Here is a 13,430-nt window from a genome sequence, read left to right on the forward strand (position 1 = left end):
TAAAGACATATTTATCTTGCTAAGAAGATAGCTGAGAAACCTGCCACATAAGATACCACTGTCAACATCCAGCAAGTATACTCTGCTCCATGAGATAATAACGTCAATATCCGACTCAATGTCTGTTCCATCACATAAACAATCAAAATGCACTAATTATGTTTGTTCCCCGAGACAGGATATCATCCCTTGTACTAATCAACATCAAAACACCTTTCTACAAACAACCGAACTGTCAGACTCAGGGAAAATGTTTAACTTGGGTCATTCGTGAAATTTTCAGTCAAATACAGTATTCCGTGAGCACATCAGATCTAAGCGCTGATTTTTGTACACTGTGCAATTCACAACATCACAAACATCCCAAATATCTGTCATTTACACAGAAGTGGCAGGTGTTTCTATGCACAGGATCATGAAGCCATGTTATCATTTACAGATATCCTGGATTTGCTTAAAAGCAAATTGTAAATACTTCTAGTCAGTGAGTGGTTGGAGTTTAACGTCGTACTTAACAATTTTTTTTTCGTCATATGACGACGAAAGAATCCTTAGAGTGCTTGTAATGTGCCTCCTTATTGCAGGACAGATTTCCACCGCTATTTTATCTAGTGCTGCATCACTGAGGCGCCTTACCGAAGGAAAGTAAGCCGCCCTGCCCAAGCCATACTTATACGGGTCAACCAGTCGTTGCACTATCCCCTTCATGCTGAACGCCAAGCGAGGAAGTTATAAATTCCTCTTTAAAAGTTTTACGTGTGACTTGACCCAGGATTGACCCTGGGTCTACCGCTCCTGAAGTGGATGAAACACTTTGAGTGTACACCAAACCTGCCCCCACCCAAATCATATACAGACTTTTGTTTTCTTGGTGCCAATGCACTAAACAGGATTCTTCTGTCCAGGCTACAGTACAAATACGTGTAACATGCTATCAGTAAAGATAACATCGACTTCATTTTATACTTAAAGTCGTACAAAAAGCACATGTAAAGCAAACCCTCAACATCTGTGGCCATGAGTGACTGCAGCCAGCAAATAGCCACTTCAACGGTTCAAATCTTCTGATATCATCCCATTATCATTGAAACATAATGAAGAAGCTACATATTTATCTATTTATGTATTTGATTGGTGTTTTACCAGCATTATGGTGGGAGGAAACTGAAGAGCGCCTAAGGGAAGAGCCAGGTTGCTGACAGACCTTCCCGTATATAGCCAGAGATTCAGAACAGAGATTGAACTCACAGCGATCACATTGGTGAGAGGCTCCTTTGTCACTGGGCTTCACTGGTGTGCTAACAACTTTCGCCAAGAAATTTACGTAAAACAAACATTAGTATGCACATAAAGTGATACATGTGACACTTACTGAGGGTCATAGGAGGCTGGTCCCAGTGGGTTCACTTCATACGGGACTGGTCCCATGGGATTCTGGGGGACGTATTGGACTGGAACTTTCTCTGGACTCACAACCTAATCAATACAGAACATCAGATGTCAAGTCATTTGGTCATAAGAAGCTTTATGAGAGATTTAAATAAATGTAAGTTTATTTTTTTTTGGTGCTTTGATTATCATCACTTCCTGTTTCTTTTCAACCTTTGCACATTTGCAAGAGGTTAATTCCAGCATTAATTATTTCATGTAGACAGGTAAAATTATCCTTTTTTGTCACCCCCTGAAACTGGCAATGACCCCACCAATATAGTTTTGTCTCCTAAATCAAATAAAAAAGGTGAAAGTCGGCTGCTCTTTCATAAAGCGAAAAAGTTGATAAATTCAGGCAAACCAAACAGATTTATTAGCAACTGAGAACAAAACGATTTAAGTATTTGCAGATGATCTGATCTACCTATTCCGTAAATGTCTTGAGCAATTAATTTAATGGGAAAGACTGACAATGTTTTTCAAATCTGTTATAGAATGTAACATTTACAGACTGACCAAGGCTAAGATACAGGATTCTTCTAACACCAGTCTGGGATGACAACTGACAATCTTACCTGTATAGGTTGTACTTTATGTCCAGAGTGACGAGCAAAGTCCTCTGCCAACTCCCGTTTGTATTTCTCCAGCTCCCCCTGCTGGCGTAGTCTCTCTATCTCTAGATGTAACTCAGCCATCTTTCTACTGTGCTCCAGTTCCAACTTGGATACCTGCTTCTCTAGTTCACCTGATTCACACACAAATTACATATTTAATTATGCGTTTATTCAAAGATTATTATTTCTTTTAGGGTTTCAAGATTTCTATTATAATAAATAATTAGTCTTATTTGTCTTAATTTGTCTACACTGGTAACTGTTTGCCTATTGCTCACCGCTGCTACATGTAGTGGGTCCAAATGTACTAACATGTTTGACCCACAAGGTCTCCCAGCCGTAAATTTCTTCTACTACCTATAAACCAATCACAACCATAAGTACTGTGACTCTTCAACCTTTTCATATGTTTGCAAGATGGTTATTCAGGCATAAATAACACCCAATGTTATTTACATGTGTATACATGTAAGGTTTGTCAGACACCACTTCATAATACATTTGTTTGTATGTACTGTAATTCTTCAAGCGTTACACAAGTTTACCAGGTGTTTATTCAAGTAGACTGGTTATAATCCTGACACATATACCCAGGTCACAACAGTACAACAATACAGCTAAAGAGAGTTACACAAAAGGGACACAAGTCATGATGATATAATTTAGCTATAGCTAATAGCAAATCTTAGTGACTGGATACAAAATTCAGCTACAACGTAAAAGTGCCTGAAAATCACACGACTCATCAGTCACATGTCGTCAACATCACAAGAACTGGGAGAATTTAACAGCAACAAGGAAACTAGCTTTTTACCATGGTGATGGTCCTGCGGGTACCGGAGTCTGTCTGTGACGTTCTTCTCCTGTAGGAGTAGCAGCTCCCTCTGTAAGCGGGCATTCTCCAGCTCCATAGCCTGAGTCTCAGGGAACAGAGTTGGGGGTTTCACTGAAAACACACCCACATAGATATTTGAATTTAACATGCACCTACACAAACTATGTGTAACACAGTTAAAATGAAAGAAAGCTAAAAAATGTAAGTAAGGATCATAATATAGACAGCTGAAACTGAGACAAATATACCTTCGAATGTGTGAATTATTTGGTGGGCTTTATGAGCTATATGGACAATATTTTGGTATTCTCACATCAGAAAAAGTTTCTCCCACTCTAAATACAGCTTAGAACGTAGTAATAAGTCTTGTTACTCAACACTGAAAGTTTACTTGAATAATATTTTGAAAAGTAAATACATGTATGTATACGTATCTTCTTACTTTCCGATATTTCAACATTTTCAAGCACTACCTTTTCTGGATTACTGTTCACTACACTTCGCTCTTCATGGTTGATCTTTGATAGTTTACAGACCAGAGGCAGCTTGTACAAAGGGATCGTAAGTCTGAATTCATTGTAAATCACTAAGATCACGATCATGGCTCGCACTTACAAATGACATCCTCTTTCCTGAAGGGATTGTAAGTGATGATACTCGCAATTAACAAAGATAAATTACCATCAGGTTGATCCTATTGTCAATATTTACATTCGCTCCAAAATAAATGTCGAGTACAAATACTTGCCTTACATAGACTTTAGTTCATAATTTTTGACTTGACTTGCAAAGATGTGCAATTTAATTGTCTTAAAACTATGCTACGAGAATTTGTTCGCACACAAGTGGGGGTTAGCAGCTGAATCCTTATAATGATGTAGAACTCTTTTGAAAATGAAAGCAATAAAATGTTACTCATTGGTACATTTTCCATTTATACAGGCCACCGTTATGTAAGAATCATCTTACAATTCTTTTAATTCCTTTAATCTATTTTAGCTATGATCTTTCTGTGCAAGCGCTATATATTACCGAGATACTGGCTTCACACTTCCAGCACCAATAAAGTGTATGATGATGTGAACAGCTTACCTTTTGTGGGAGGTTCACAGTTTACCTTTTGTGGGAGGTTCACAGTTTACCTTTTGTGGGAGGTTCACAGTTTACCTTTTGTGGGAGGTGTGAACAGCTTACCTTTTGTAGGAGGTTTCGGTTTGTCACTCTTCTTTTTATCATCTAACGTCTGAGCCTCACTGATCATGTCTGCCAGCTGTGACAGAATTCCTGGGTCATTTCCGCCCAGATGCAGGTAATTCTGACGCAAAGCTCTGAAGGAGGAATTATACAGATGCATCAGAATCCGAAGATACATAAAGGTGGATTTATTTATTTGATTGCTGTTTAATGCTGTGCTATTTCACTTATACAACGAAGGCCAGCATTATGGTGGGAGGAGACCGGGCAGAACCTGGGGGCAACCCACGACCATCTGCAGGCTGCTGGCAGACCTTCCCTCTTATGGCCGGAGAGGAAGCCAGCATGAGCTGGACTTGAACTCACACGGATTGCACCAGTGAGAGGCACCTGGGTCATTGTGCTGTGCTGGCGTGCTAACCTCCTCGGCCATGGAAGTCCCCTGTACTGAGACATCAGTCATATATAAAAACATTTACCTCTATGATAAAATGAAGACTAGAATGCATTTGAGCACTAGTCTACTAAACAGAGAATTGAATCCTTACATGATTGCATAATATTTCCTGCAAAGGAGCGCTGAATGCTTTGCAACTTTCACACGCAATCCATTTACTTTAAATAAGAGAGCAAATAAATATCATGTGTTCACATTTAAGACAACAGTGTTAGTTACATCAAAACTGAATCTCTGTGGTTAGGGGATCTAATGATTTACCTGAATTGTGTTCTACTTTTACCTGATTTCTCCTGCCAGACTGTTGTCTGTGTTGTACACCACAGGGAGGGGCAGGGTTTTCTTCTTTCCCTTCTCCCTGTTGGCAAAAAAGTTCTCTACGTACTGTATTTCATCTAAAGTAAAATGGTCTTTCAAAAAGGCACTTTCAGAAACACAAAAAAACCTTAAAGGCAAAGAATTCACTAAAATGAAGTGCATGTACATATCAGATAAAAGACCACCAAAACCTGTCCAAGAAAATACTTCAAGTTAGTTTTGTAGAATTTTTTCAACTAGGTAAAATGGTTTAAAAACATCAGATTACTTGCTCTAACCTCTCATTGCTGAATCAACAACAAGTACCATTTTTAAAGTCTTTGGCATGTATAAAGATCTATACTTACTCTATACCATTCAGCTGTGTCCTCAGTTGCTCAAGGGTCTGTTGAGTTTTTGCTTCATGTTGTTTGAGGTCGTTCAGAATTCGTGACGTTTGAGAAGGTTCATTATTCAGCTCCATCAGCCGTCGTCTGATATCTGACAATATAACAGCGGACCAGTAAATTACAACTTTGCTATGTTAAAAGAGAATAGTTCCCTTTAGTACACTATTAAACTAAAGGACTGATTATGTTTACACTGTCAGAAGATGATGAAAATGAAAATGAAACCAGGTCCTATGAAGCAATCTTAGACTTGACTCAAAGCTTCAATCATTAAATTTGGTATGATCCTTTCCGTTATTTCAGCTGAAATTTGTATTTACAATACCTTACCCACGATTTACATTGTAAAGTGATATTTTGACTTTGTTAGGTAAAAAAAAATAACAATTTTAAAGTGATCTGAAATTTTGACTTAAGACTAAGATCAAGGAATAAGATAATAATCTTTAAAAAAACTTAAGTATTTATAATGATCAAGGAATGAGATAACAATGAGGTGCCATGTTTTTTAATCCCATGAGGTGGCACTAGTGTGAAGCAACACCTCAAACCATTGTTACATCAAGGATGGATTGAGGCATAATGTCTACACCGCTATAATGTTTCAGTTTCTGTTGTAATGTCGTACTGTCTTTAATGTGACATAATCATGATGACGAGCTGGGAAAGGAACATTTGATGTCAATAAAATGGTGTCAAGGTCCTGCTGCCGGGCATTTGACAGGTGTCCATTACTGATCGCCTCATTCTGTTTCTAATGCGAGGTACAAATTATTTCAAACCGCTGTTGTAGTTTACATGTCCTGCTCCTGGGACGATTATCTGCATATATGTACAATGTTCACACTTCACCACATGAAATAATGCAAGCCAGGAAATAGGAGGTAGGACAAGGACAATGTCCTGCACCAAACAGTGTTCTGACAGGGACCAAGTGTTTGTACAGATCAAAACTCTTATTATGTTAACAACATCATAACTTTTTAATGAAGTGGGTAGATGGAAGTTTTGACAGTTATGTTCCTTGTTTCAAATGTTAAGAATACCAGGACAAACTCTAAAGTTCTCAACTCACCATTTTTCTGTCGTTCCAGATCAAGGCTCTGAGCAGTCAGGTTAGCCATGTTTTTCCCATAAGTCTCTGCCATAAGCCACATTTGAGCATCTCTCCTGGGCTCTTCGTAAGGGGAGACAGCCTGGATAGAAAAAAGACGCAAGGCTACTTTTTAGATAGTATTTAAAATATTATAAGAAAGAGCTCATTGTAAGATTTAATTCCTCTGAACAAAATCCACATCCCTGGTTGAGAACAAAATCCACATCCCTAGTTCAGAACAAAATCCACATCCCTAATTCAGAACAAAATCCACATCCCTAGTTCAGAACAAAATCCACATCCCTAGTTCAGAACAAAATCCACATCCCTAGTTCAGAACACAATCCACATCCTAGTTCAAAACAAAATCCACATCCCTGGTTCAGAACACAATCCACATCTATTGTTCAGAACAAAATCCACATCCCTAGTTCAGAACAAAATCCACATCCCTGGTTCAGAACAAAATCCACATCCTAGTTCAGAACAAAATCCACATCCCTGGTTCAGAACAAAATCCACATCCTAGTTCAGAACAAAATCCACATCCTAGTTCAGAACAAAATCCACATCCTAGTTCAGAACAAAATCCACATCCCTGGTTCAGAACAAAATCCACATCCCTGGTTCACAACAAAATCCACATCCTGGTTCAGAACAAAATCCACATCCCTGGTTCACAACAAAATCCACATCCCTAATTCAGAACAAAATCCACATCCCTAATTCAGCACAAAATCCACATCCCTAATTCAGAACAAAATCCACATCCCTAGTTCAGGACAAAATCCACATCCCTAGTTCAGGACAAAATGCATTTTTCAGAAGCCATGCATATATGCATTATCACGGGAGGGAACTGAGGCCACAATGGTAGGATCATAACACTGTCTTAAGATGTAAGTCAAATTTATTCTTAACTTTAAAGAATCAACTACCCTTAAATTGTGACTTAACTTATGAATTTTCAACTTAATACTAAGAGTTATCTCAGACTTTCATGACAAAATGGACATGAAAGTCTGATTTAATCCAGAGTAAGATGACTCCGTGATCTTGGCACCTTATGTAAAATGGAGGACATAGTCAGGTAAATATCAAGAGAGGCTGTGTAAATATATCATGAGTAAATGATCCAAAAAGTCAAAACAGCAAATTAGGAATATCAATTAAGTAAAAAGTCAAGTAGTCACTTGTTATTCCTTTATGACCCATGAGCCTCTCACAAGTGTGGTCGCTGTGCGTGAGAGGGTCTACCAGCAACCTGCAGATGATCTTGGGTTTCCCCAGGCTCTGCCAGTTTTTCTCCCACCATAATGCTGGCCATTGTCGTAAGAGTGAAATATTCTCGAGTACCGCAAAAGACTTCAAATTACTAAATAACATATCATACAACACGTGTGTACAAAACATTTTCATTACATTATCACCTTTCACCTTGGTTTTTTGTCTGCTGGCTACTACATGTAATCACTCGTGTTTTGTACAGGCTCACCCACCCAAAACAAATACAAGTTCTCCATGGAGAGAGTAAACACTGACCACATGCCACTATTCAATACCTAATCATTCAAACCGTACTTTTGCCCTGCCTTAGCTTCCACTAACATTAAACACACACTCGGCAGACGTAATCACAATGTTCCATACATATGACCTCGCAAATTTTGGATTAATCTTCAGACAGTATTATTTTCCATGTTTATAAGTGATATCAGGAGTCCATTATGTAGAAATAAGCAACTTCTCTATAGCTAGTCTTCACAGCAATTTACACTTTTCTTCCATCCCTAACACATTATGTGACGTATCTGTTCAGCCATATATTTTTTTTCTCTCTATTGCCCAGCTAACGCTTAAGAAACGGCTGATGCAAGGTGGAATCCAAGCGCAGTTGTGTTGAAACACCCTTAAAAAATTAAGACAACAGAGTATTTTGTAAAAGGACAACAATGTCTTTGATAGTAATTGTTTTAAAGCTGCTTGGAAATATAAAAATAGTCGATGGGTTTATAAGTGCATACCAACAATAATAGAAATCGCAGTTTTTAAATATGGAGTTTCCGTTTCAAGGTGTGGCCAGTTCTTGGAGCAGCAGTTTATAATCAGATTTCCTATGATTCCGTTCACAATTTCTACCCAAGAGGTTGGCATATTTCTCCATCAGGTGGCGTGAGATTCTACAGATGACATAACATGTATACCATGCCATGGAGACTAGCTATAGGGAAGCTGAGTACTTCTAGGTAATGGACTTCTGGTGATATATGATATTCTACAAGAGTTGTGTTTGAGTGTGTTTGTGAAATAGAGTGTAATACTAAATTCTAAGTTCATTTGACCAGTCAGTCCTTCTTAAGCATGTTTATACATGTGTCACATACAAATACAAATCCAGATGAGGTTACACTGTTTTGATGGCATGGGTCATTGTAGTATTTTAACAGAGCCCCATTGCCCAGATAGTGCAAATACATGTACAAAGGTGCCCAAAACAAATCTTTCATTTCAAGGCACGCATAAAGGAATTCAAAGTAAATTCACCAACATTATAACAACATGTATGCTCACGATATGTAAAATTAATACAAGTTACAGTTGTTGATTTAAAAAAAAAATGACAATGCCGCTAAATCTGTGTTTTATATGCTTCAATATTATGTGCTGCATGTGACTATATATGGTGCCACACAACTGTGCATGATATAAGTGTTTATGGTCACACACAACTGTGTCATGATGTGACAGTGTTTATGGTGCCACACAACTGTGTCATGATGTGACAGTGTTTATGGTCACACACAACTGTGTCATGATGTGACAGTGTTTATGGCCACACACAACTGTGTCATGATGTGACAGTGTTTATGGTCACACACAACTGTGTCATGATGTGACAGTGTTTATGGTGCCACACAACTGTGTCATGATGTGACAGTGTTTATGGTCACACACAACTGTGTCATGATGTGACAGTGTTTATGGCCACACACAACTGTGTCATGATGTGACAGTGCTTACAGTCACACACAACTGTGTCATGATGTGACAGTGTTTATGGCACCACACAACTGTGTCATGATGTGACAGTGTTTATGGTCACACACAACTGTGTCATGATGTGACAGTGTTCATGGTCACACATAACTGTGTCATGATGTGACAGTGTTTATGGTCACCACAGTTGGTCCCATACAACCAGGTCACAGTGTACATGGCCCCATACAACCAGATCACAGTGTATATTGTCCCACACAACCAGGTCACAGTGTATATGTCCCACACAGCCAAATCACAGTGTATATGGTCACACACAACCAGGTCACAGTGTATATGGTTCCACACAACCAGGTCACAGTGTATATGTCCCACACAGCCAAATCACAGTGTATATGGTCCCATACAACCAGGTCACAGTGTGTATGTTCCCACACAACCAGGTCACAGTGTATATGGTCCCACACAACCAGGTCACAGTGTACATGGTCCCACACAACCAGGTCACAGTGTGTATGTTCCCACACAACCAGGTCACAGTGTATATGGTCACACACAACCAGGTCACAGTGTATATGGTCCCACACAACCAGGTCACAGTGTATATCGTCCCACACAACCAGGTCACAGTGTATATGGTCACACACAACCAGGTCACAGTGTATATGGTCCCACACAACCAGGTCACACCAGGAGTGCAGTACCAACACAATGTGTCAGTGAAAGCATGTTTCCTCACTACTGTATCATGAAACAATGATCATGTGACTTGAAAAAACATATAAGCTTCCATAATACATGAACAGATATGGTCCCACACAACCTGGTCACAGTGCATATGGTCACACACAACCAGGTCACAATGTATATGGTTCCACACAACCAGGTCACAGTGTATATGGTCACACACAACCAGGTCACAATGTATATGGTTCCACACAACCAGGTCACAGTGTATAAGGTCACACACAACCAGGTCACAGTGTATATGGTCACACACAACCAGGTCATAGTGTATATGGTCCCACACAATCAGATCACAGTGTATATGGTCCCATACAACCAGGTCACAGTGCATATGGTTCCACACAACCAGGTCACAGTGCATATGGTCACACACAACCAGGTCACAATGTATATGGTTCCACACAACCAGGTCACAGTGTATATGGTCACACACAACCAGGTCACAGTGTATATGGTCCCACACAACCAGGTCACAGTGTATATGGTTCCACACAACCAGGTCACAGTGTATATGGTCCCACACAACCAGGTCACAGTGTATATGGTCCCACACAACCAGGTCACAGTGTATATGGTCCCACACAACCAGGTCACAATGTATATGGTTCCACACAACCAGGTCACAGTGTATATGGTCACACACAATCAGGTCACAGTGTATATGGTCCCACACAACCAGGTCACGGTGTATATGGTCCCACACAACCAGGTCACAGTGTATATGGTCCCACACAACCAGGTCACAGTGTATATGGTTCCACACAACCAGGTCACAGTGTATATGGTCACACACAACCAGGTCACAGTGTATATGGTCACACACAACCAGGTCACAGTGTATATGGTCACACACAACCAGGTCACAGTGTATATGGTCACACACAACCAGGTCACAGTGTATATGGTCACACATAACCAGGTCACAGTGTATATGGTCCCACACAACCAGGTCACAGTGTCTATGGTCACACACAACCAGGTCACACCAGGAGTGCAGTACCAACACAATGTGTCCGTGAAAGCATGTTTCCTCACTACTGTATCATGAAACAATGATCATGTGACTTGAAAAAACATATAAGCTTCCATAAGACATGAACAGATTAATATTCTTACAATAACATTAATTAATTTATTTATTTGGTAAATGGTATAAGGTTCAATTACTCTAAAATATTTCACTTTTTTTCACGAGTGATTTGACTGCGGCCAACTTTATGGTGGGAGGAAACCCCCAACCCTCCAGGGTCAGGCTTTCCTGTGTTGGGGCATCCAAGCAGTACCACACTGTGACAATGTCCTGAGCTATGTCTCTGCTCGCACGTGAACAAAGCCATGTTTCTAAGTATCAGCACACAATCCTGTGCATTTAAGAAAAACAAACAATCTAAAACACGAGTCAGATTTTTTCTGATGTACCGTAACCATATAATCAGGTGACATGATGAGAAGCTGTGACTTACTCACCCTGGCAGCTGGAATGATAGGTTTATTTTTGTACGTATATTTCTTGTCCGTCTTCAACCCCTTCCGCAATTGCAGATCGTGAGGGTCCCCGAATTTCCCACCCACACAGAATTTCTGCTGATGTTTGGCAAGAAGAGCTGGTGACTTGAACACCATGTGACATTCTACACATTTCAGGGGCAGATCCGCCATGCTTGATTTTCACATGCTCCTCTGGTACTAGGGAGAACTTTGCCGCAACAGCATTTTCAATTACACCCTCATTTTTTTCCTGAAAATGACATGAAAAACTGCATATGATATCTAGTTGATGAAATGAACACTGGTTTAACATAATCAATAAGCAAAGTAACTCTGACAAAGTTTATTTTGACGATCTCAAATATTTCAAGTCATGAAAAGAACTATCTAATAGTTAGTTGGCATATTTATTGCATATATACAGCGTACATTAAAAGTTGCTGTTAATGCAAAAGAAATGTAAATGGTATATTACAATGCTACAGTAGTTATAATTCCTTCACAGATCATAACCATTCAAAAACTACTGCAATTCAACATGCCTTTAGAAGAAATAACAGGTTGTTAGACTGATTAATGTCTAAAATAAACTTCAACATTATCATTTTAATATCGCCATTTACCACAGACTTTACTACCAGTAGTTTTACACCTGTCTGTGTTCATTTTTTTTTTTTTGGTCATGTTCAAATTATAACACTTTGTAGTAGGTAACAAGAAAATATTTTCACATGCCTAGAATTTCAATAACCATGGAAGATTACAAGTTTACTATTTCAAATTAATGCACATCCCACTGCTGATTTTGCTTCCATCTTCCAGAGCCCTTGATGGCGATAAGCAGCATACAAATAACCAGTGGTGCTTTCCTACACATCTTAAGTCTTCCATAAATTTCACATCATATGACGACCTCTTGCCTTCCACCAATATGATGTCACACATGGGAAATTTTGGCAAAGACAACCAATTTACCACCAAACATTTTTTTGTGTTTTGGCAGCTACGTATCTTGTTATAGAATTACTTGAAGAATTAAGCGTCAAAGTAATCAGATTTTTTCGTGTTCATTCATCTGTGATGCAGTAACGTATATACCGGTATCCAAGTATACATCTACACTGTAAATCTACCTAAAGAATATACCTCTTACCTGGCTATAGCACCTGATCAGGTGTGTTCACTGGAGGTTAATCTGAGATTTCTGCTGAGTGAGTTACGGCTTGCAAGACTCAGAGGTTCAGATTGTGGAGGGGTGAATATTTGATGAACTCTCCTTAATAACATGTTCTATTTGTCCCCACCCTGCCAACGCCTGACATGCAGTCAACAGTAACTGTCCGAATCTCTCTGAACAGTTCACAACAGTGAGCATAGCCAATATAGAGCACTTACTACTGGTCTATTCAACAGACAGCATGGATCAAGTCTATTTTATTAGCCAGGGCCACTGAACCAGTTCACAATGTTATGTACACAAAGGCTATAACTTCCAAAACGCCAAGAACTATTTTGGCATGTCACAACATGTCACTGCAAAGAGTAAGTGACCCTTCACATCCGTCATTTTAGACACAGAATGTGGATAGTGAAACTGTGCAAAAGAGTTCTCAAACATCTCAGACCACAAACAAACTTTTACACAAGGTGGTAAAAGGCATCTTGGGAGGGCAATGTAATTTTGCAAGCTAACACGAAGTTCTCGTTCAGTTTCGTTGCGGGTGAAAACAGTAATCCTGTCTGGTTACTCAAATGAAATCTAGTCACAGCATTTATAAAGTTAGTTTTAATTCCAGACATCTTTTCTGCATAATTTCAGTCACTGTAACAATAACAAGATCTTGCAGTTGATTCTCCGACCGTG

At 39.3% G+C, this 13,430-nt stretch overlaps 1 protein-coding gene across 1 annotated transcript in view; it reads right to left on the reverse strand.

The window, feature by feature from the left end:
• The window catches only part of LOC135470637 (uncharacterized), a 46,565-nt gene extending 33,759 nt beyond the window's left edge, over window positions 1–12,806 (reverse strand). The window contains exons 1-9 of the mRNA XM_064749673.1: window positions 12,720–12,806; window positions 11,546–11,816; window positions 6,314–6,434; window positions 5,197–5,329; window positions 4,815–4,889; window positions 4,075–4,208; window positions 2,860–2,991; window positions 2,007–2,176; window positions 1,373–1,476 (exon numbers count right to left, since the gene is read on the reverse strand). Coding sequence (XP_064605743.1) covers window positions 1,373–1,476; window positions 2,007–2,176; window positions 2,860–2,991; window positions 4,075–4,208; window positions 4,815–4,889; window positions 5,197–5,329; window positions 6,314–6,434; window positions 11,546–11,737 — 1,061 coding nt within the window. The 5' untranslated portion in view covers window positions 11,738–11,816; window positions 12,720–12,806. The remainder of the gene's footprint in view (window positions 1–1,372; window positions 1,477–2,006; window positions 2,177–2,859; window positions 2,992–4,074; window positions 4,209–4,814; window positions 4,890–5,196; window positions 5,330–6,313; window positions 6,435–11,545; window positions 11,817–12,719) is intronic.
• Between the last annotated feature and the right edge of the window lie 624 nt (window positions 12,807–13,430).

Source organism: Liolophura sinensis, chromosome 7 (assembly GCF_032854445.1).
Source record: "Liolophura sinensis isolate JHLJ2023 chromosome 7, CUHK_Ljap_v2, whole genome shotgun sequence".
Taxonomy (NCBI): Eukaryota; Metazoa; Mollusca; class Polyplacophora; order Chitonida; family Chitonidae; genus Liolophura; species Liolophura sinensis.